General features: G+C 45.1%; 1 protein-coding gene across 2 annotated transcripts in view; it reads left to right on the top strand.

Annotated features, from left to right (window-relative positions):
• foxp4 (forkhead box P4) overlaps positions 1-25,080 on the top strand; it is a 92,075-nt gene that overhangs the window by 52,892 nt on the left and 14,103 nt on the right. The window contains exons 4-10 of one of the 2 annotated variants that reach the window (XM_073468474.1): positions 9,126-9,248; positions 12,290-12,406; positions 16,178-16,313; positions 18,945-19,146; positions 19,687-19,785; positions 21,174-21,272; positions 24,870-24,957. In XM_073468474.1, coding sequence (XP_073324575.1) covers positions 9,126-9,248; positions 12,290-12,406; positions 16,178-16,313; positions 18,945-19,146; positions 19,687-19,785; positions 21,174-21,272; positions 24,870-24,957 — 864 coding nt within the window. Of the gene's footprint in view, positions 1-9,125; positions 9,249-12,289; positions 12,407-16,174; positions 16,314-18,944; positions 19,147-19,686; positions 19,786-21,173; positions 21,273-24,869; positions 24,958-25,080 lie in introns of both variants that reach the window. The other variant, XM_073468472.1, reaches the window with a different exon arrangement.

Raw genomic sequence — 25,080 nt, forward strand, 5'->3', positions numbered from 1 at the left:
ATATTTTAAAGACTGACGTGATGAAAATCAACAGAAAATGGTGCACATGTGGCCCAAATTGATAGTAACACATGTGTTACAGTGCTTCAGCCATTCAGTCTGTCTCTGACCTACAGTACGCTCTTCTCTGCCTCTGGCTTGCCCTCCTATAAATCCACATTGGCACTCCAAATGGGTCATTGAGTTTCACAAGTCGGACACTGCTCTACGTTGGCGTTTCAGTGATTCAATTCGTGGGATGAGAGTTTCACTAAATGTTGTTGCTGATGTTTCAGCAGTTTTCTCGCCATGACTAATTTTAAAAAAGAGCTACACAGACAGAGAGTAGGGAAGTAAGAGAAAGTGAGCGTGCAGAGGGAAGTGAAACTGAAAGTTAACGTGTAAATCTGTTGTTTTGCAATGAGGTGTAAGGAACTACAGTCGAGTAAACGCTTGCAAGATTAACCTGTGACACCATTTTCATGTGAACGGGGTCAAACGCAGGTTGGATACACGTTCAGTTGACCTGCCTAGTAAGTGCATCTCTTGTATAAAAAGGAGTATTACCTTCCCCTGGTTTCCCTCTCTCTGCTTTGAGCACACACACTTTTTCTCTCACTCTCTCTCTCACACACACACACACACACACACACACACACACACACACACTCACACCGCTCCCCCTCCTCTCCTCTCTCCGTCTCTGTCTTGTTTGTCTTGTTTGTTGGTGCCTGGCCTGGCTAGCCTCTCTGTACTCTCCAGGGCATCACCGCTACATCTCTGTTGTCTGAGCTGTCAGTTCACATGGCCCCACACACCCTGCCAACTCACACACACACACACACACACTTGGATTTACATTTGTGTGTGTGTTTGGATCCTCACGGACAGAAACACAGGCACAAACGAAACACTAAGTGTTTTTGTGTATCTGTGTGTTACAGCAGCAGCAGCAGCACCGTAGTTGTTTACTAGACCTCACAACAAACCAGACTACTAAGGTGGCACGTTGAAATCTCTTAATTACTGTAATTTCCAGCTTTATGATCATTTTTAAAGCGCAGCAACTGCACTCACTTGCTGTAATTGAAGCAATCATCTGTCGGCCGCAGAGAGGCTGAATGAGCGGCGGAGTGAGCAAGGCCAGACATTTAATCTGGTCATTTCTAAAGGTGGCAGTAAGCAACTGTACAGTGACACGGTGGCTCACATCAGGCACAAAATGGCCGTCCTCAGGTTGGTTCCTGCTGGGCTGCTCTCACACATGCAAATGAGCCTCAGCCAATAATGAGATCTTTAGGAGCTCGATAATTAGATTTTTCCCTTCTCTCTGAGGGAGAATGACAGAGGCAGACAGGGAGAGCGGGAAGACTTCTATTTGTGTCTTGACTTCTCTGGAGAAGCCTTGGCCTGCGCTGACAAGCCCACCCCCCTTCTCAACCCCCACCACCACCACCATACCCCCTTCCCCATCATATTTCTCTTCTTTTCTTTATTTATAATAGAGGGGAGGATCTGAGCTGAGAGCAAAAGAAAATCAGAGATTATATCTGCTTTTTGATTGGTTGTTCAGAGATGGTCTCTGTGTTTGGCTGGCTGTGAGAGATGGTATCAATCCACTTTATGTGTGTGTGTGTGGTTTGTGTGTGTGTGCGTCTGTCAAGTGTCACATTCAGGAGGAACCCGACAATAGCTCAAGTCTCTAGACAGGCAATTGTAGGAAAAATTGATTGTGCGCAACAGAATTGCAGCTACAGATGGTGAAAAGCACAATAATCAGAACTGCTTGAGTGATTATTTAGGAGTTTGATGATTCGAGACCAAAGAGGCGTTTTAATTTGACATTAGGAGCAAGTTTAGTGCAGATAGAAAAAATGCCTAATAATGTTGACTGATAATGATAACTGTCAAAACAAGTTTTTATGCTTTAATGTCTTATGGATTTGTCACTCACTATAATACTAAGTCTGATACACATAAACTAGATTCTTAAAGTTGTTTCCTCAATAAATTTAATTGGGGATTGGTAGTAAAGATGTTAAGGTTTCAAAATCATGCATAACCAGACGTTCACAGGTTTAAATCCTGTACTACCTTGGAAAGACTATAGTTGTATTTATTAGGGCAGCACTGATAAGTCAATTAATTGATTAAGCAATCGATAGAAAATCATTAATTATTCTGAACAATAATATTTATAACTGATGAATAGTTTCAGAATGACAAACAAACCAGTTTTTGGCTGTATGAAATTGTCATGAGCATTCTCCCCAAATTTTGACATTTTACAGACCAACTGATTAATCTATTAATGGTAAAATAATTGGCAGATAAACCAAGTGAAAATAGTCAGTTGTTGCAGCCTTGCATTCTATGTCCTTATTCAGAAACTACTGCTAATATGCCTTTGAGCAATACATGCATAAGCCAAGGAGCCTCCAGGTGTGAATTAGTTGTGGACATCATGGAGAAAGAGCATGAAACCTCAGGTAAAGTAAGAGATGACTCTTTAATGATGTCCTTAACCTGTGCAGTATTTGTATAATTTCACACTAGGTGTGTGTTGTTTGTAGGCATGTAACATAATTGTCCACAGTTACCTTAATTGGTCATGGCACGGTGTGACCGAGTGAATTGGTGGGCACACAGTTGGCAGACAGAGTGGCAATTGGCGGATTACCCAGCATGATACGTGGCATGCCTCCATGACCCGCCACACGTTCCCTACAATGGACACACTTGGCACGTGCTCATACACTGGGTGGGCACAAGCAGACACATATACACCCACTTGGCAGACACACGCCTGGCACACTTAACACACTGCCACTTGGCATACACACATACAGATTAACGCACGTGCTTGGCTGTGGCCCATACGTATGTAATTGAATAGCGCGGTGTCCCGTTTTCATGTATTATTGAGGAGCTCGTTTAATTAGGAAAAAAATGAAAAGACTCATTAGAGATATGTTAATTAGCTTGGCTCTGTGCTCTCTGGAGAGGGCTGGCACCGGCACACTGGGATGGAGGAAGAGAGGGAGCCACGAAGGGAAGACGAGAGGAAGAAACTGAGTCACGTCAGTTTTAAAGCAGAGATTTTATTTCATTGAATTTGGTTTTAATCAATATTACAACCCCAGTTCACCAGTTTTCTATATGTTGATAAATTGTTTTCTGACCTCCCTCTGCTGCCTCATTTGAACCATCACAGATTTGTGGAAAAACTCTTGAACATAAGGATTCTGAGGCCGGGTTCAAAGTCTTTTAACTAATCAACAAAAGTATGTGGAAAGATGAGTGTTTAGCCCCCCAGAGTCTGCGGTACTGAAGCGGTTCCTTCTCTCGTTCTCTTTTATTTCCTTTCAAAGTGTTTTTCCCAAAGCACTCCTTTTGTCCACTCAATGAAAGTGCTTAGTTGGCAGTTTCTCTTATTTGATGTGGAGGGAATTGGGACCGAGTGTGCACGCATGTGTGTGTGTGTGTGTGTGTGCTGGGGGTAGCACAGGGTCCTGACAGTTTGTGAAGGGTGTATGGGAGGAGGTTGAGCAGCCAGTGGAATGGGTTTGGCTCTGGGCAGAGGGCTGGACAGACAGGAGGGGAAGGATGGAGAGGAGAGGTTTGGGTCTGGTCACTGAAGTGTGAAACTCTTATTTTGTGATTTGAAACATGAGTGAAATCAGTAATGAAATATGGTCGATAACAGCCTCTCACACTTCCCAATGAAATGCCCGGAGTGTGTGTGTGTGAGTGTGTGTGTCTCTGTGTGTATGTGTGTGTGTTTTCTGGAAATGTGTTGTCATTTTTATTCTGAAGCACTGGGGCGTTAGATGGAGGGAGGGGGCGGACGAGGGGAGAAGAAGGGAGGGAGAGAGGGAGGAGAGGAGGATTTTCCACTTGAACTTACTGGTCTTTCACTGTCCTCTCTGAAGTTTTTTTTTCTGTTTTTCATTTGTCTGGCCGCTGTCAGGGAGAACTGAGTGTTCTGTGTGTCTACATGCATAGTGTGTGTGCAGGAGTGTGTGTGCCTACGAGGGCCAGTTTGAGATCCCAACTGTGTTCCTCTGTGGGCTCCGGTCCCTCTACTGTCCTCAAACCTCTATCGTTTCATCTGTTCAGCCATCCTCAAACCTTCTTCATCAGCCTTTTTGTGCTTTATTTAAATTTGTTCAAAGTAATCTGCCATATTGTGTTAATAAAAACAGATATTCTTCAGTCTGTTAGCTGTGTTTGCATACAACACATATTGTAGTTACCTGCACTTGTGGCTTGCACAAAATTCCTGTGATGTGAAGACATTTAGTAATAAATCTAAACCTACACTCAAAGATTCAATAAAACTCAAAAAGAGATTTGTTTTGGCATTTACACATACCTTGTTCATACACCCAAACAGAAACATTACTCAGCAAAAAAGTTTCAGGCGGTAAGATTCCTGTATCATCCCTAACCCCACCTGGCTTCGCTCATCAGTTCCCCCCAGAGTAATGTGGCCCCTGGCCCCGCCACAGATTAGCTGGAGGAGGGGTACTCAGCACACACAATGGGGCCCTTTTACTTCCAGTGGAGGCCTGGCCCTGAGCTCTAAACAACGCTCTCAGCGCAGTAGGCGCTCCCTCTATTTCTCTTTTTCACTCAAATGCTTTTCTCCTTCACGACTCTGCTCCTCTCTGTCCAGCCTCCTTGTTCTCTCCTCCCACCACCAGCAACCACCACCACCATGATGGCATGATAAGCAGGCTGTTTACCTGTGGGGACTGAAAGAGGGAAGGAGCAATAGCGATGAGAGCTGGTGGATAAACAAAAAGCCTTTACACACTAAGAACCGGCACAGCGCTGACTGTATTTTAAATGGGTGCCTCTCATTTAACCCCCAGCCTGGAGGCAGCTACTCTACAGTGTCAGAAGAGGGTCATTCGGTCACCATGTGCATAAATAAGCAGAGATTTCTCTTTTCTACCACTGCTGCTAATGTGGCACACTTTTTCTCCAGAAGAGTAGAGGTTTGTGACGATAGTGACATCCAAGAAGGATTTAAATATTTCTACAAAAGGATGCCAGAAAAACATTATGGCAGTGGAGTAGACAAAAGATTCAAAGTCAGAGGCCAGTTTGTATGCGCGTCTAGGTGTGTATGTGTGTTTGAGTGTGTGTGTGTGTGTGTGACAGGAGCAGAGAGACAGAAAGGCAGGCGTCCCTTCCAGGGTGAGTTGGTAATGCTCAGTGACAAGGATAAACAGCGCTGGGGTTTGCTCCTACCAGGGGAGGGGGAGGAGGAGGAGGAAGAGGGAGGGGAGGGGAGGAGGTCTGTGTCAGCTTCTCTCTCTTCCTCCTGCTTTCTCCTCTGTCATTTTTTCAATTATCCCTCTCTCCTGCGTGTCCCCATGGACCCAGAGGCAGGGCCCGCATCATTTAGACTGAGAGCCTGTTTAGATTCTGATTATAGCCTCCTTTCTTCTCGCCACTCACTGCCGTCACACACACACACAACACACATTACACACCTCACACTGGCCAGCATGAGGTGAATGACTGTAGCGGTAAACGTATCTGCTTGTGAAGCTCAAGGTTGGAAGCTGTCACATGGTTTTTGTGTGTTTTTCTGAGTTTTTGTCAAAAGCAAAAATCGTGGAAAAGACATCCTTGAGATCATCTTTGTTTATCTTTAAATGTGATAATTTGGAGTGCACAGGCATATATTAAGTGATGCTTAAGGCTGCTTTGTTTTGGGTGTATTTTTGTAGTCAGAGACCTCAATTAGAAGGAAGGTGAAGGTGTGAAATCCAAAGTTCCCTCCTAAATGAGAGAAGCTGCAGTCATTCAACCGGCCTGTCTCTATATAAACACTTTGCCGAGCTGCTATAGGCCTATTCCCCCCCGGCTGCTTGCTGGTTTAATATCAGATAGCCCTCCTTCCTCTCTTCCTGAGGTCTCATCTGAAATGGAAAGTGGGGCTTTCCTCCTCGTTAGAATGAAAAGTCATCAAGGGAGAGGAGGAGAGAGGGACGGAGCCTCATTGAAATGCAAGTTGCGTCCCCCCCGTCTTTCTCTCTCCTCGCTCCTCTGGGACTCCATGCCTTTCTCCTCCTTCTCCTTCCCATCTTTAGGGCGCTCCCCTCGCTCCCTCTCTTCCTTTGTTAATCAGTTAAACTCCCTCTTCAAACAACCCCTCTAATTACTCCTCCACTCTCTCTGTAAACGACAAGGCTGTCTCCCGCTTCTCCTCTCCTCTCCCTCCCTCCCTCCCTCCCTCCCTTGGCTCCCTCTCTCCAAGACAGGGGTTGACCTCTGTCAGGCAGCGACCCCTCAGCAGTGCATGTGTGTGTCTGCACGTATGACCGATTCTTGCATGTTAATGATACGAGTGACATCTTAAGAATCTTTCTAATATTAGTGGTTTCACACATGTCAAACGCCTCATGTAAAGTATTGTGAGATTGTTTGTCTTCGCTTTCGCAAATGTCGCCTTGAGCTCTAGGCCACACTTTCTCCTTCCAATAACCTGCTGGGTAAGGTTCCTTTCTCCTTCTGTATGACTCATCTTCACACACACCTCTCTATTTTACAATCATCCATCTTTTTCTTCCTCACTACACTAATTGCGAAAAGACCTTCTTTTTAACTTATTTTCCAGTGTTTCTCCCTCCCTTCTCCTTCTTTCCTTTCCTCAGCTGTGTGGATGTTATCCTTCCTTCGCCCCTGTCTCCGCTCACCCCTCCACTCAGGTCCCCCTCCCCAGCTTCACCTCTCTCCCACTAATCTACCACGCATCTCTCTCTTTTAAATTAACATGCAACACGGAAAAAAATGGGACGACAGCGGGGGAAAAAAAATTAAATGCATTTAATAAATGGCTGACTTCAAATCGCCCGGCTTTTCAGACTCTCCCTATTCACAGTCCAATGAAAGGGGAGAAATCATTCACCGGGAGAGACAAAGCCGAATGAAAATATAATTCCGCATTGTGAGGCGCTTTTGTCCCGGCCCGTCAAATCGCTAATGGCGAGGCTTTTGTTTTGTGGCGGCGCTCTCAGGCTGGCGGTGTCGTATGGCGGTGGCAACGCATGCCCCATAATCACCACGCTTTGTGATATTAGATTATAGGGGCAATTAATGGCGTCAAACCTTAACTACTCAGCATTCAGCCTGCCACACACGCGTTCAGCCTTAAACACGCGCACGTTTACACATGCACGCAAACACACATACAGTGCAGTATATCAGCACACACGGACGCGCATTCGGTTTCCGGCGTCAGAGCGTCAGCCAACGCACAGAAAGGTGCTATAACTCCAGTAATTATTACGCCTGTGACTTGAAAATGTCAATGGCGGTGTGTATAAAATAGAATGTATGAGTTGTCAGGGGGGAAGAATGGGATGCACAAGAGCAATTAATTACAGCTTTTCATTTGGCAGCTTAGACTGACAAGGCCCGGCGGCGGGGGCAAGCTGGCATGACGCCAAGCGGCACCCATCACCACCCCCACCTTGCTCGCTCCGCACCCCACCGCCGCCCCATCCCCTCTGCCTGTTCCTTTACCAACTGCCACAACACCACCCTGCCTCACCCCGCTCTGACTTTGTCTTTTCTTTTTCTTCTTCTCCCTCAGCTCGAGCAGGCACACTCTTGCGCTACAGCTCATTCATCTACACAACCCAACACTTCTTCTTTCCTACCCCAGACCCACATCTGCCCTGCCCTCTCCAACCTCCCCTTACATGTGGCCGGGAGTGTGTTTAGTTAGGGATGCCTGGTTTGATAAAGGCAGAGTGTGTGGGCTAGTGACAGACACACAGAGAGAAAAAGAGACAGAGATGGATGGGAGGAGGAAGAGACAGGGGCCAGGTGGGGAAAGAGGGTGTTAGTATTTATGGCCAATCTTGTTTACAAAGTCAAATCAGCTCTTTACAGATTTAATTTACCAGTGACAGCTCGTCCCCTCTCTCTTGCTCTCTACCACACAATCAGCCTCCCTACCTGCCATCCCCTCAGGTGGTGAGTAGATAGACTGCTGCTCGGATGAGAGCGCCGCACACACACCGGCACTTGTGCGTGCTCACACACACACACACACGCAAGCCCACACACAGGCGCCAACATTTGACCAGGAGAGAGATTGATATTTTACCATGGAGTGAATATAGATAAATGGCCAATTTTAGAGGTGATAACTCGAGGTTGTATGTCTCTGTAAAGCAGCCATCACTTCCTCTTAACAGACAGGGTTATTTGTATTGAGAAGGCTGTATAGTTTATTGATGTGCAGGCAGTGAAAGAAGGAGAGTGAGTCTGAACTGCTGTGCCTCTTTATCCCCCTCATTGTTGCCTCAAACCTTAATTCAGTTATTAAATACAAAAGCACTTCGTCAGCAGGATGGTTAATGTGGTTTTTCACATGTTCCGCCTGTATTTATGCATGCACATGAGTGTCTCAGTTTCTGTTCTATGTGGTTAGTTTGTCTCCAGTGTTGCAGTGTTTGTAATCAGATTATCATCTCTGCCCATCTTTGTGTACAGTGCATTGCATTAAGAGTGCTTGCACAACACATTCTGCAACAATCACCACGTTTCTCTCTCTGTCTCTCACCCTCTCTCTGTCTCTCTCTCTCTGTCTTTGCCTGCCTGCAGTCCTATCTTATGAGATAGACATCTCATCAGATAGCCACTTTGTTGTTCCTTTCTTCTTAGCCAGGCTTGACTGTGTGGAAAGAGAATCGGAGGCTGTCCTAATCACGTGTTTATGGAAGCAGATAAGATTTTATATCTCATAGGGAGATTGCATATCTGTCCTTTCATCCGCCTGTTGTCACAAAAATTGCCATTTTTTTCCCACAATGTAGAAAAGTGTCAACAAAAAAAAAAGAAATGTCTATTTATCTTTCTCTGATGTTGCCAGCTTTTCTAAGCCGTGACTGACACAAGAGAATAAGAGACAACACACCTCTCTCACTTTACCTGTCCATACCAGCATTCTGTACAGCCTTTATTCAGTTTGTTTGTTTTGAGCTGAGCGTTCAGTTTACAGGCACGGTCATGCACAGCGAGCTGCCAGGGCCTTTTCACACACAGCTTAACCCATTGATTGAGCCGTCCTACTTTTTGTGAGTGTGATTCATCTAACAATGTCTGTGTGCTGTCTTTAGGTGCCTGTGTCCATGGCTATGATGAGCCCACAGATGATCACTCCTCAGCAGATGCAACAGATCCTGTCCCCCCCTCAGCTCCAGGCCCTGCTGCAGCAACAGCAGGCTCTAATGCTACAGCAGGTAAACACACACACACATTCACACACACACACACACACACACAAACACACAGGTTGGACCCAGTCCCAGGCCGGCATGTTTGGATGTGTCTGTTTTAGTAGGCGCTGACACACACTGGGCGTGATTGTATCTTCTTCAATGCTCGGAGATCTTAGAAGATAAACACACATACACATATCCACTTACACACACATTGTCATTTGGAGTACCTTCTCTTTAGCATTGTTGCTAGGACACACCTGCACACCCATACACACTCACTCACACACACACACACACACACACACACACACACACACACACACACACACACACACATACACACACATACACACACATACTTGTAGGCTTTTTAGCATCAGCCGGTGAGTCACAGCGATCCAGGAGTGTGTGTTGATGCCCGGCAGGTGCTAGAAGGGTTGCCATGTCGACACAAACCAATAAACACTCTTCATCTGCAACAGATCTGTCAAATACTCGGCCGCACCAACCTGCGACCTCCTGCCCACACACGCGAAACACACGGGCGACCTCGTAAAGGCTGTGAAGAGGATTATTAACCATGTGGAGATGGAGTAATTGCAGCATTGGGGACGTCTAGCAAATACATACGTACACAGGCGAGGCCAGAGCAGACTGTAGATTTAATAAGGAGCGGTAGCTTTAGGCGAGTATAAATTGCAGTGGGAAGATCTGACAACATGTATCATAATGGAAATGTGAAATGTGCAGGCTTTCTGGAAACAGACATGCAGACGGTTAAGAACCTCTTCACCAGCTCTTTTTTTCTCTAACGAGGAAAAGGGAGACAGGGGTAGGGGGGCAGGGGGTTGATAATGCACACTCACTCAGTCACACACACACACACACATTACACTACCACTATTAAAACCACTGAGTTTAACATTGCTCTCCCACTTAATTAACCACAGTATGGACTGGCTCTTAGTGTATATCTGCAAATCAGGCACTTTTACACACGCGCGCACACACACACATACAGAACAATCAACCAACATATCACTCACTGAAGCATTAAATTTCATATCCCCATGGCAATACAGCATTGTGTAAGGGTGTGTAAGTAAGGTTTACGGCCCACTGCCGCACAGCCCTTGTGTGTTTGTACGGGCACTTTGCATGTGTGTATGCGTGTGTGTTTTTTAACCTTTAAGTTTCCCCTAACCTTTACTTATGCTCCGGCTGCTCTGCCTTTCTTTCTTGGTGTGTTCACTAAAGTCAAGGTCATGGTAATAGGCTGGAGAGGTGAGTGCCTCACTTACACATACTCTTAATGCACAGAGCCACTGAATCAAATCATTAAAAAGACCTTAATTATCACTTAATTATTCCCTCAACTCACCACTCTCCAGCCCTGTGTGTGTGTGTGTTTGTGCGCGCGTGTGTGCATGCTTGTGTGTGCTTGCATATGCATTTGTCTGTGTGATGAGGAGGCGATCAGGGCTAGCGACGCGGAAAAGAGAGATTAACTCCGCCTAAGGAGCGATAAAAGAGAGGAGAGACAGATGGAAAAGAAGGAGCAGCAAGAAGGAATGAGTCCTGCGTTTAAAATAAATTAAGGACAAGAAGGAACGTTGTAGTACAAAAGAACGGAAAATTATGGAAAATGTAAGTTATGGCTGGGATGAGATTGAAACTGGAAATGTAAAAAGGCTTTGCACAAAAAGAGCCAGACCGTTACATTACACTGTGGTGAGGACGGGCAGTGGTGTGTAGTCGACTCACTGTGAGGTCAGATGGATGAGAGACCGAAACAACTGCTGCGTTGTGAAGTCATTCTCCGCTGAAAAGCCTCTTTGAACATTTGATGCACCATGAAACAAAGACAAACTGCAGTCGGACACATGTACAAGCTGTTCTCAAGAGGATAACCCCCCCCACACACACACACACACATACACAGACACACACTGCTGTGGTCAGTGTGAGTTTTCCTGTCCGCCTCGCTCTCCTCTCAACAAGATTATAATCTTAATGGAGCTTCCTGAGTAAATTAGTGATTAGTAACTCAAACAAACAGACAAGCCGAGGCCGGTCGGAGGAGACTCTGCGTGTGTGTGTGTGTGTGTTTGCATGAGTACATGCGAATCATGAATTAATGTGTGTGTGTGTTTCCATAAATTAGACTCCGGTAGTTTAAAATTATTGCATTTAGCATTGCAGTCTTGTCCATTCCAGATAATATCTGCATAAGTACAGGAGAAAGGAAAGTACGACTAAAGGTGAAGAAGAAGTTTGCTCCATCAGGCTGTGACTAAGACGATGGATGGATAACCTATAAATTACCATACGTAACCTTGGGCCACTTCTAATCTGTGCATGGTTCAGAAACAGCCATTTTAAGAATTACTGATTAAAAATACACACAAATACACGCACAATCCTAGCAGGTGTTTTATGACAGCAGTACAGTAAGTGCTGGCTTAAAGTATTTCATCTCCATGTGCATTTTTTTCCTGTAGGCTTAGAATGGCCATGTTCAGTCTTGCAGACTGTGTGTGTGTGTGTGTGTGTATATATATATATATATATATATATATATATATATATATATATATATATATATATATATATATATATATATAAAGAGCATGTGCTTCGATTATTTTTTTCTATATTGTGCGATCTCCTTTACACTTACACTTTGTGCAGTGCTTGAACTCTGCGTGAATAATCCAAGAAGGTTACACAGTAGCTTTGACATACACAATCACTTGACATACCACAATAGCTCCATAGCATGTCTTCAGAAGTCTCTCTCTGGGATGTGCTTGCTTGTTGTGTGCGGTTTGTCAATAAACCACATACCGCCATAACAATAAACTGTGGCCTTCACCGAGAGCGGCTGCTGCATTCTTGAGACTCCCATTCAAGTAATGGAGTCTGACTATGGCAGGGCATTTCACTGTTGGAAGACTGTGGTATTGTTGAGGTTGATACAAAGTGTGTTGTGACTCCCTCGCCTCATATTTCTTCCTCCCTCTCCCCCCCTTCTCCCTCTCCTCTGTGTCTGTCTCCAGTTACAGGAGTACTATAAGAAGCAGCAGGAGCAATTGCATCTCCAGCTTCTGACTCAGCAGCAGCAGCAGCAGCAGCAGCAGCAGCAGCAACAGCAGCAGGCTGGGAAGCAAAAAGAGGTGAACTTCGCCAAGTGCACACTCACTCGGCTCAAGTACACTCTGAAGTGCACGAGTGCCCTTAAAAGCAGTTAAAGCGGTTGACATGGTGAAGGAAAAAATTGCATCAAGGATCAGATGTATAGCATGTAGGATACATGTGTCGTCCTTTTCTTCTATTTTACTGTTGTGTGTACAAGCTTGTGTCAAAAATAAGGATTAGTGAACAGGGATTTTTTTGAGGCATCAAAGGAGTACTGTGCTAAGCCATACGCTACCCCGCCAAAGTATTCATTTGCATGCCTTCAGCTCTAAGCCCGAGGTGAAATCTCTCTGTAGGAGGGGTCCGCCACTCTTTTAATTGTCAATTAACCTCTCCAGCACGAGGAGCCTCCCTTGCTCTCGCTTCCTGTCTCTCACACACACACAAATATGCACGAGCACGTACACTGTACCAGGTTTAACCACAGCTGTGGTACAGTAGGATAACAGGGGATCAACTAGGATCACATGGTGGCACAACAAAGAGGATCTCAATCGATCAGACAAGATTACTGTCATAACCTGTGTGTACAAGAGGTTGTGTGTGTGTGTGTGTGTGTGTGTGTGTCTGCATGTGTATAATAGAGACATTTATGCTCCGTGAATGCTCATTCACCAAAATTACCGAACACACAGAGGACCCACGCGAGAGACAGAAACGGGAAACGGGCCTCATGAGACTTTTCTGATAAACGCATGAGAAGACACATCCTAGATTTCTCCCCTTCTTCCTCCTCCTCAACCCCCTCTCCCAGTGGGCAGACCACCCCTCCACCCCCCTCTCCCCGCCAAACTCCTCGCCGACAGCGGTCAGCCAACTCGACCGTGACCAAAGCAAACCAGTTGTGGTTGACTCGCATGTTGAGAGGGTGTCTGAATCGCTTTCCCTTCCTCCCTTCTCTCTCTGACGCTGTCCCAGTTTTCAGGTTTGTTGTCCTGTAACAACTAGACAAGTGCAAACACTGGTCACACAAGCTACACATACATGCAGCGAGGGAGAGGCTTGATGTGTGACGGTTCACTGCACAAACACACATACACTTGGGGGAATATGGCTCCCTACAGAGCTGTATACAGCTGATATGACTATGGCCATTTCCAGCAGTCAGGGCTTTTTACAGTCGCTGCGAAGCATCAGTTGACACCAAAAACACCTTTTTAGTTGATCTGATTCTGTGACTGTTCAGAGTAGAGTTGGGCAGACCAGGTGTGGGAGAGGATTTTAACTAACTCTAGATTCCTGCAGGCCTTTAACACACCCAGAAAACAAGAGAAAAGGAAGAGACGGAGGAGACAGGGGAGGAAGGGGGGAAAGTAAAACAGTTTGTGCTCGAGTGGCTGTGACTTTTTGCCCTTTTCCCTCTTTTCTGCAATTCCTCCTCAGTCTCTTGTCTGCGTGGAAGTGATGCATTGAAAGAGAGAGTATGTATGTGTATGTTGAGTCAGTGTTTTTGTGTGTCGCTGTTGCATTTGGGACCGGTCAGGAGTCAGCTTAATGAAGTGACTCTGACCATCACCAGAGATGTGCGCGTGTGTATGTGTGTGTCCGTCTGCGAGTGTCCATCTACAGTATGTGTGTGTGCGTGCGTGCGTGTATCTGTCTGCGAGTGTCCTTCTATGTGTGTGTGTGTGCGTCTATGTGACTGGCAGGCTCAGACAGTGTGTGATGTGCTCATAAATCACATTGACAGCCTGTTACTGCGCTAGCTTTGGCCACTCAGCCACAGCTAATGTAAACAGAACACAGGCACACACACACACGCACACACACACACACACGCACACACACACACACACACACACACACACACACACACACACACAATGTGTGTTTTAAAGAACCATAGCCATATCTCAGGAGGGAATGAAAGACGTGGAGGAGGGGGTGAAAGAAATAAAATGGACAGACAAGTAGAAAAGGAGGGGCAGGAGGGCTGGAAAGAGAGAGAAAAGGAGGAAACAGTTCAGTTCTGATCATGATAAACTACTTTCTGCAGCAAATGAGAATTAGGCAATTCACTTCACAAGAACTGATCCATGGAAACATGACACATATTGTGACTGTTTCCTTATTATACTGCAGTTTCAATTTAACACAGGTCTATATTACAAACAAACTGTAGATTTCAAGAAAAGCGCAGGATTAGACAGTGTCAGGTTTCTTTCGTAGACTGTTACTGTTGTCGTATGTGATTGGTGACTATATAGCCTGACCTGTGACCGCTGGTTCCTATCTGAACTGCTAGGAAGCTCTGTTTGTGTTCGCAGTGACTAAAGTGTAGATAAAATTCTGGGTAGCCTGAACAATAAATTCTCTGTGATCCTACTGTGGAGTTATCACCACTTTTTGTCTACAGTAGATCCTTATCTATTTATTATACTGAAGTCCCGTGTCTGTTGAACCAAATTCACAGCATGCAAACTGCGATTTGCAACATAAATGAATTTCCTTTTTTGTTAATTTTCACACAATTGGAAAAAATCTCATGTATTTTTTATTTTTATCTATTAATCATCTCTTTAATCTCTGTTTTCTGTGGGTAGCATATAGGGAATATAAATGTATTTTTGTAAAAATAAATTAATCTTGAATCTAATCAAGTCCAAGGCCATAGATATAACACTACAACCCAAGCAGTGCTCGCTCTTCTGAAACATGCACCAGATTTCCAGCTAATATTAATATTATTAAAACACTTTCAGTTACAGTCATTTGAAAACTTACAAGTCCATTGAACCGTTGCATGAAAAAAGGTGTTTTCCCCATTTTCTTTCATAAAGAATAGATTTGTGCTTACTCCTTCACACCTCCTGAACAGCCCCCTCCCACACACAAACACACTGCCATCACACATCTTCTCCCCAGGCACCAAGTCTGAAAGGAAGTGACCTTCCTGCCCTTCCTGTGAGCTCCTCTCTGTTCAAAGAGTTCCAGGCTGCCACTCTCTCTCACACACACTCTTGCACACACAATGAGCAGTTCCTCAAGTTGTATTTATTTATTTTTCCCCTCCTCTAGTTATCTGCGAGAGATAAAGTCCACCTCTCTCGGGGATTGGTCAGGGGGGACTTCAAACAGCGCAGCACAGGCCAGGTCTGCCCCAGACTGAGAGAGCAGGAAAGGGGACATTTATCACCGTAACACACACCGACATTATCGCCACGCGCCGTGTAGTCTCTCCCACTCATTCCCTTCTCCTCCTTCTCTTCATCCTCGGGGTATTCACAGCTTGGCTTCAGGCTTTTTTTTTTTTTTTTTTACTTCTCCTACAGGATTAATTTTCTGCACTCAGGCCTTAAACTTCTCACTTTGTTTTTCAACAGGAGACAGTCAACCTTTACGTGTATCATCGTCACTTAATTTATTTTATGTGCCGTTTAATTCACTTTATACTTGAATTTGTTTAGACTGAATGATGTAATGGGACAAGCAGACCAGTTGAAATGATAAGAACGGATAAGGGCTTTGTCTTAAATATTAAAAGAAAAAACTAATGATCAATCAGAGCAACTGTCACAGTCTGGCATTTAGTACAAAACTAGCATGGAAAAATGTGACACTTAAATAAAATTTGAGTATTCGACTCTGATTTCAGCAGACCTGAACTGGTTTAGTATACTTTCATGGTTTGATGTACCTATTTTATGCCAAAAAGAACACGAGTGTTTACTACAAACAAATTACTTAAGTAATACCTAACTTTCTTACTTTTTCTACCCTCTGTGTCTCTGTCTTTTGGCTCTCAGCAGTTAGGCAGTAAGCAGTTGGCCTTCCAGCAGCAGCTGATCCAGATGCAGCAGCTTCAGCAGCAGCACATCCTCAACCTCCAGAGACAAGGCCTGGTCCCAATGCAGCCCACCGCCACCATGCAGTCTCTGCAGCAAGGTACGTGTAGGCACACACACTCACATTCATATATGCAAACAGATCCTGACAAACATGCATGCACACATGGTCATAACTGAGCAGGCGCACACACAGGCCTGTACCCAGTGCCGCATGTGAAGCCTGTTAAGTTAATCAGCCTATAAAAGATAAAAGGAAACCTGATTGGTGGGTTTGTGGAAGGTACTCATTTGGATAATAGGTAAAATATGCCACTAAGCCCCCTGCTTGGAGTGTGTGCACGTGCTTGTGTGAGTATGTGCATGCTTGTGTGTGTGTGTGTACTTGAGAATAGCCAGACACAAGAGCATCATCGTTCTGCTATTGCTGCGCCCACTGGATTTTCTTTTTTTGTTCCTATATGTAACTTCTCACGCAGTCCCTTCATTTTGTCAGCATGGTTTTACAACAATAAGAGTTGACTGTTGACTGGCCCGCCCTCAGTGAACATGCGTGTATGTGCGTGTGTGTGTCCTAATGTCTAACACACTCGTGCACGCTATCTCACACACAGGGAATGCTTTAGGGGCTCTAAAGTGGCCGTAACGTTGCTAAAGCGCTGACTGAGTTGACCAAACAGGCCAGTTTCCTTCCCTCCGTCTGTCTGACATCTCACTTTTTTTCAAATGCACACTCATGTGCACTCACACACACACACACACACACGCACACACACAAACTCTCATACTCTGCTTTGTAATCGGAACCTGACAAACAAAAATAAACCCAATCAAATCAATTTGATTTCTAAAGCTTTCATTTCAAACAAGCTTAGTGCAACACACAAAAACTTGCACGGACACTTTAATGTGATTTGTGCCTGTGTGTGTTTATGTGTTTTTGTGCATGTGTGTGTTTGTGTTTTTGTGCCAGTGTTGCCAGTTAACAGAGAGAGTGAAAAAAAAGATGCAGATTGAATACAAATGAAAAGAAAGAGGCAACAGTTTTGGATAGAAAAGTATTATTTTTCAGACAGTTAGCTTTGGCATCTTCTTCTCTTTCTCTTCCTCTCTCCCTCCGTATCGGGGTGGAATTTCCCTGCAGTGTGAAAGAGCCGGTCCATTGTGACGGCTCAGCCAGGCGTGAGCCAGAGCATTCCTCTGGCCAGCCATGCCACACAAACACACAAACACACATGCATAAACACTTGCACCTATGCACACTACTGCACACACTATTGCCCCGCCTCAAAGGGCCGTTGTGTCCGGTGACTAGTTGGTGGGGGGGTGGGGTGACATGAGGGGGTCCTGCTTTAGTTGTTGTTTATTTCTTTTCCTGCAGTAAGATGGAGGCACTCCTTAGATATCTAAGTTTATGGATAAAATCAAGCTACCTTTTTTAGAATTGTTTTTCCAAGCACAGACCCAGCATTGGGAGTGCATAACAGTTTCCTCACTCCTTTACAAAAACACTATTAGGTTTGACTTCATCCTGTTAGACCGCACCTTCTAAAGTAACGTCTCATTTGTCTGCACACATCAGTGTGAAATAAAAAATGACCCGAGCAGCCAGATGTGGGTGTGAGAGGTTAACGGTTAGCAAGAGCGCCCTCATCATCCTCTAAAATTCGTTATATCTGTCAACACCAGCAGGAAGATATTGTGAGGATACACATTTTACACCTGAATACACACAAGTTCAGGATTTTTTCTTTACAAAGATTGCTCGCTTTACCCTCATCAGTAAACTGCTGACTTTTACCAGAATCTTTTTTTTTCCTTTAAAGTTAAATTTTGGGGATTTTTTATTGAGCTGATGTAGTATGCACTAATCTGATGAGTAAAAAGAGGAAACACTTAATCTAACAAACCCTTGACTGTTACACTTTCACTCTGTGGGCGTGTCCACAGATTGGTCGGGTTTCTTGGATAATACACGCACACACACACACACACGCACACACACGCACACACACACACAAACACACACACAGAAATCTATGCTCACACCGCCTCATTCCTCCAGAGTGAGAACTTTTGTTTTGGCGGGACCACAGAAGAATGCAGACAAAGCAGACATAATATTTGGATTGCTGCGAGGACTGCGTATGTGTGTGCATGTGCAGAGGTACGTGTGTGCGGCTACACGCGTGCGTGCGTGCGTGCGTGCTTGCAAACGTGCATGGTCAGATCCATTGGAGAAGGCTGTGGCATTTTAGGCGTCTCTCGCACTGTGAAATTGGAGCAGAAATAACAAAGCTGCAACTAGAAAGAACTCAAAGTGGTGCGCCCACCCTGTTCAGACAAATAGTGGTAGTGACAGGAGCAGTGGTGCTGGTGGACAGGAGCAATTGCCAGCAGAGATTAGGAAATAGTTGAGGAATAGTAGATATCTGGAAAAATAACAAAAACATGCAGAATTTAACCTCTTGTCTGTTTTAGTTTGTCCTGTTTTCCTCCCTTAACCGCTCCCAGGGGACTCTAATAGTTTCTTTTATGTGCATTAGAATAGTTAGTCAAGCCCTCTTTGGCATCAGTTTATTTCAGTGTGTGTAAGTGTGTGTGTGGGTGGTATTGTGCAGTAAGTCTCATCTGACTTATTATTCACCACATCTCTTCTAAGTTTTGTCTGAATTAATTTAAATATCCTATAACAACTTTTGCACTGAACATGTGCTTTCCCTCTCTCCAGCGATGTGTCCGTCAGACCTCCAACAGCTGTGGAAGGAGGTGTCAGGGGTGCCGAGCAGTGAGGAGGCCCTGAAACAGGCCGAGGGCCTGGACTTGAGCACCAACAGCTCCAATTCTACCTCAGCCTTCCCCAAAGCTGCCAGCGCTCACATCTCACTGCACAGCCTGGCCAACGGACAGAGCCACACCCCAAAGAGAGACAGGTACAGTGATGTCAAAACACTTAAAATATCCACACTGTGATGGTGTGTGTGTCCTCTGTGTGACCCATAGTGTCTCTAACTCGCACACTCTTGTTATGTCATTTTCGGGCTTTTAACTCTTAGCTCTTCTTCCATACCTACGCACGTAAACAAAAAATATGCACACGCAGCATATCACACATCACCCGGGTGTAAAGGTCTGTCAGCTCATTTGATAGGAGGTGTGTTGGCTTCAGTATGTCCTGCTAGTGTGCTGTCAACCACATGCCAGTATAATAGAGAGGAGAGGAGAGGAGAGGAGAGGAGAGGAGAGGAGAGGAGAGGAGAGGAGAGGAGAGGAGAGGAGAGGAGAGTGGATGCAGGCCACCTGGTAGAAAATGTGAATTATAAGTTGGAGTCATCTGTATTTGCAGATTTAAATTTACCTCAGAGAAAACCGTGCTGACATATCAGATTCATGTGCTACGCACACTGTATGAGGGCTGTGGTGTCCCGTGGCTGCTTGTGTCGGCTGCTCATGGGCTTGTCTCCGTCTTTAAGAGCCAGACTGTTTGAGTGGATATCCTCCTTCACCAAGGCAGACAGCGGAGATGACCATGTCCCCCTTTACCCCAAAGGCAGCCAACCCCCCAGCAGCCAGTGAGTAGCATTCACACACTCAAACATACACACACACAAGTGGATAAGACGGAGACAGAAGTGCGCACTATTGGAGGGTGGTCTGCGGCGACTTGTAGCACTGATTCACTGCTTGCTCCAGGGGCTTTGTCGACCTCTGACCTCATTTTGGAGGGGGTCAGGGTGAGTGTGCATGTACTAATTAAAAGAGCTTCTATTAGTTGATCATACATGTCTAACACTGTCATACTGCAGCTGCAGTGGGCTGCAGAGTTGGCTTAAGTAGGAATATGAAGGGGGTAGCATTAGCGTGTTAGCCTGCTAAGCTAATGCATGGCTGATGTGGAGGAGAATGTGGTTGCCAGCAGTTTGTCATGTCTGCTGTCTGAGCTGCTTCTGAGTTGACTCAACCACAGCCAGCGCACACACACACACACACACACGCACACAAGTCCCAACCTCAGCCAGCACATATGATCAGGAAGAGGCGAAAAAGCGAAGGGAGAGAAGGAGGGAGGGGAGACATCCAGAGGGAGACATGTTTCCATCTGCGAGACAAATGGTTTTTGTTAGACAACCTTCTGATGTTGATTTGGGAGAATCCCCATCCCAGTCCACACACACACACACACACGCACATGCACACACATGCGCACACACAAGTACACACACATACAAATACACACATACACAGTCATGTAAATATATGTGGAGACAGCAGTCGCCGGCGAAGGTCCAGGTCTGAACCACATCTGCTACTGGACCTGCCACACACACACTCACACACATGCACACGCACAGATACAGTTATTTTACCCAGGGCCCAAACCAAACCTGGCCTAGTCTTTCATCGCCACACACACTAACAACAAACACACACACACACATAAATATGCACAGAAATACACACAAGAAAACACACACGCGCACAAGCTCACCACAAAAGAACAACCAGCACATGACGGCAGCCGCCGCCAATCAGTCATGGCTGGTTGGTCCTGTGCCGACTCTCTGTCAACTCCTGAAACGTAAGAACACACACCAACACTAACAGACACACATGCACAACACATACGCCAAGGACAGAAAGACAGGTCATGGACTTAAAGTATGCGCCTCTGAGGTTGCTGGATCGATTCCCTTATTCGCCTGGCTTCTGTAACTGACCCCACTCTGCTCCATCCTCCTTTCTCTGCACTTGGCTCTGTGAACTGCACAAACTAATGACTGCTAACCAGACTCAGATGGCTGCTGTAGTGATGCTTCTGCTGCTGCGCTTAGTTTTGCATGTGTGAGAGAGATGCTTTGCTTCTTATGCTGAGAAAGAAACCGCTTTTATTTGGTGTATATTTTATAAACATAGCAACATATGAAAAACAATCTGTTTTACTGTCTGTCTCTCCCCACAGTCACGAGGAGCATGCCGGTTCCCATCCACTCTATGGCCACGGAGAGTGTAAGTGGCCTGGCTGTGAAGCACTGTGTGAGGACATGGGACAGTTCATCAAGTAAGTTGTGATGATAGGTTGTGCACACAATGAAAAACTGTTGAGTTGAACTAAGTTACCTGCCTGCATACTGTATATTTAATACTGCAGCTAGAAGAATGCCAAACCATCTAACTATACCATACAAACTCTGTTATATTTTATGTCATATTAAAGGTGCAATATGTAAGAATTGGCCACCTGTCGAATTCATACTCAAAACAAATAGGAGGCAACATGACACCAGAGTTACTGCTAACTGTAGCTGCCATTAGCTGGCCAGCTCAAAGAGAAGTGCAGCTAGTAGGACCTGTTGGTGTTTACACCGCTAGCACAGGAGCTTCAGACTGGGATGGGCTGGGGCTAGCTAGTTAGCATGCTAACTTCAGTAGATATCTCTGCAACACAAAACATGGACTTCATAACTTCAGAACTGTTACTTCTTCACATTCTGTTGATGATTTTAGTTGCTCTTTTTTCACTAAAATTCTTACATACTGCACATGAAAAATAGACCCAGCATGACAGTAAAACATATGATGCATTGTGAAAATACGGAATAGAGTCACCAGAGAAATCCACTATATCAGCACATCGTATCTACACACGAGAAATGTACAAAGCTGTATACTGTAGAACACTTCAGAAGGTTACACTTATCTGTCAGGTCATAGACATTGCTCAGTACATGGAGCTTAATCAGAGCAACTTGAAGATCACATGACCAGAGCACTAGGTGTCAACTATCATAATTTAATGTTATAACAGGAAGAAAACAGCAAAAGGAAAGTGTAAGCTTACTCATTTAGACACGTGTCTGCTAATCTAAAAAGATGATAATATTTAATGGCAATGAAACAATAACAATATCACAGCAAAAGCGAGACCAAGCAAAAGAGTATCCACGAGTTTCTTGGGGACACATTTATGGATGATACTTACTGTGCTTGTTGGAACTAGCTTAAGTAACAAAGTATCATAATAACTGACGCATCGGCTGCGCTTTTAAGGCTTTGGAAGTGTAGAAGAAGCAATAAGAAGCGATAGTAGCAGTGCCAGTAGTCCTGTTTAAGTGACTCTTGGATGAAAGAAACTTCTTTTCCGAGTTCTCAATTTCAGGTGACGCTGTGCAAACTTCTGCAAACACACTTCAATCTCATTGACCACAAACCAGGTTTAAGACCACTTGAATTAAAGCCTCCTCCCGTTTACTTCAAAAGGCTCCTTCTCAGATTCAGATCAACAGTAGGAACGAAAGATGAAAGCGTAATGAAGAGAAGCCACAGTTTAGTTTGTGCCAAATGTGTGTCAGTCATGCACATCACTGGGGTTTCGCACTAACACACTAATTCATCTGTTGCGATCTGTTACATCACATTTGTCCTGAGGCACATGCATGCACACACACACAAACACACAGGTGCACACGTAGAATCAACATGTGTGTAAATTGTTTTATCGAGGAATTCTTCTCCTGCTACGCTCGTGTTATTCTAACTTTAATGCAGGCAAACGTAAGTGTTGTAAATATGTTAAGATTCATTTGATTGGTGTGTGTTGTGTGTGTGTGTGTGTGTGTGTGTGTGTGTGTGTGTGTGTGTGTGTGTGTGTTTTACATGCTTTTTCTCATAAAGGTCAAACAAATTGTTTCTCTGCTTCAGTAGTTTTGTGTGCTTCTTTCTCTTTCCACACAAAGTCATCAAACAGCTCCTCCTCCCCTTTTGCATCCATCATGTTATTTGCCAGTTTGGAGTCACTGGGGTATGCTGATGGAGTCTCTGGCCTTGACATTCAGTTACCTCCTCCTCTGTCACACACACGCACACACATACACACACAACACAGCGGACTTCCCCATGGCACTATGGCTGCTAACGAAGGCTTCACAGGCCTCTAATGAAGCCCTAAACAAACTCACACTCTCATTATCTATGTGGAACTCTTAGCTATTTGAACAACGGAGATATTAATAAGCTTGGGTGATGAAATACGTACACACACACACACACACACACACATAATCACAGAAGTGTGCGTGGTGATTGTGATGGCATCGGACAGTCAGATCAAAGCATGCAGGCAGGCTGGGAAAGTTTGGAGAGGAAAGCTGTTGTTTGGTGTCTCATTTCACGTAGCCCCGGGGCAGATGGAAGGAGAAAGAGAGATAGAGTGAAAGAGAGTGTGTGTGTGTGTAGGAGAGAGAGGGAGATAAAAAAAAAATCGAGGCAGTGACAGATAATGCCGTCAGTCCGACAGTGCGCTCCCTTCCAGCCAGCCTTAGTCATCGCCCCAGGAGGGAAAAGGGTAGAGCAGAAGAACAGAGGAGGGAGACACTCCACTATTTCAAGCCTTTCTTCTCCTCTCGTCTCCCCTCCCTCCTCCAGTTCTCTGGTATAATACTCTGGCTGTGGTCGCTGGAGCTGGGTGTAATGTGGGTTAAAGCCTTGTCTGCCAGCACTCAGAGGAGTAAACAGAGCCTCATTGTCGGGACACAACGAAAAAAAAAAACCCTGCTACTGTTTATGGCCCGGCTATAGAGAGAGGGGAGGGTTTTTGGGGGGCAGATTTGGATGTTGGAATGAGTGTGAATCATAGGCATTTGGGGAGTTGCGGGGGAAGAAGAGTGGGAAGGGGAGAGGGAAGAGTGGACAGGAGTGCGAGTGAGGAAGAGGGAGAGAGAGCTTTCGAGAGAGTGAAAGAAAGCGAGGGGTGAGATCATGTTTTTGTTATTATTATCGTGCACTTGTGTTGAGCCGTCTATCTGCCTGGATTAGCCACGCCATGACATCATTGTTTTTGTTTCATTTCTAGCCTTCGCCTGATATTGCCTAACTTTCTCCTTTCTTAAAGACACACGCACAGACTCATGTAGACTCATACATCTCCTTGTGTAATATACATTTCCACAATAAACAAGTCAGGAAAGCGGCTTTATGAAGATTACTCAGATTACAAGTTAACACCGCAGGATATCGCAAAACTTTCTCTGATTTTCCGGCACACACACTCATGCACACACACACACACACACACACACCGGGCAGGCAGCGGCAACCTGTGAATAACCTTGGCGATGACAGAGGAGAGAGAAAAGGGATGGAGGAAGGGAGAGTAGGGAGGGGTGGGCTGGGAAAGATCAGAAGGTCCTGGGTCCTCCCACATAGGAGGAAACAAACAGCGCCACCATTCACACATACACACACACGTCCATGCACACACACACACATGCGCACCAGTGTTATTACGTGGAGTTTAGCTGACAGAAAGTCTTCAGATAAGGCTTTGTGCGATAACACATGAGCTCATATCCAGGTGGTTGTCTTGGATCATGGCTCGCTGAGCACCAATGAAGTATACACACACAAAACACAGCTGCTGCGTCCCTCACTAGACAAAATAAACTTCCAAGATTGTGATTTATTTTCATAGCGCCGAAACAGCTCATAACTCAGTTTAAATAAAAGCAAAAGAGCCGAGTTTTGTTACTTCATCATTCAGGAACTGTGAATCAGTTTAATAAGGATTCTGTTGACTCAGTGTGGCTTAAAAGTCGTCTCTGAATTGAGACAGGTTTCATCTTGATGCTCCTTTTATTAACTTAAGTTTTTTTGTCTCTAGGCACTTGAACAATGAGCACGCCCTAGATGACCGCAGCACTGCTCAATGCCGAGTCCAGATGCAGGTGGTTCAGCAGCTGGAGATACAGGTGAGTCACGCACACATTCGCACACAGACACTTAATTTTCATCTGCTCACAAACAAAGTCGCCAAGACTGTTTCAGCCAGTCAATGGCAGCAACTTGTCTCAGGCAGGGCAGAGTTTATGGAG

The sequence above is a fragment of the Pagrus major genome, chromosome 6 (assembly GCF_040436345.1).
Source record: "Pagrus major chromosome 6, Pma_NU_1.0".
Taxonomy (NCBI): domain Eukaryota; kingdom Metazoa; phylum Chordata; class Actinopteri; order Spariformes; family Sparidae; genus Pagrus; species Pagrus major.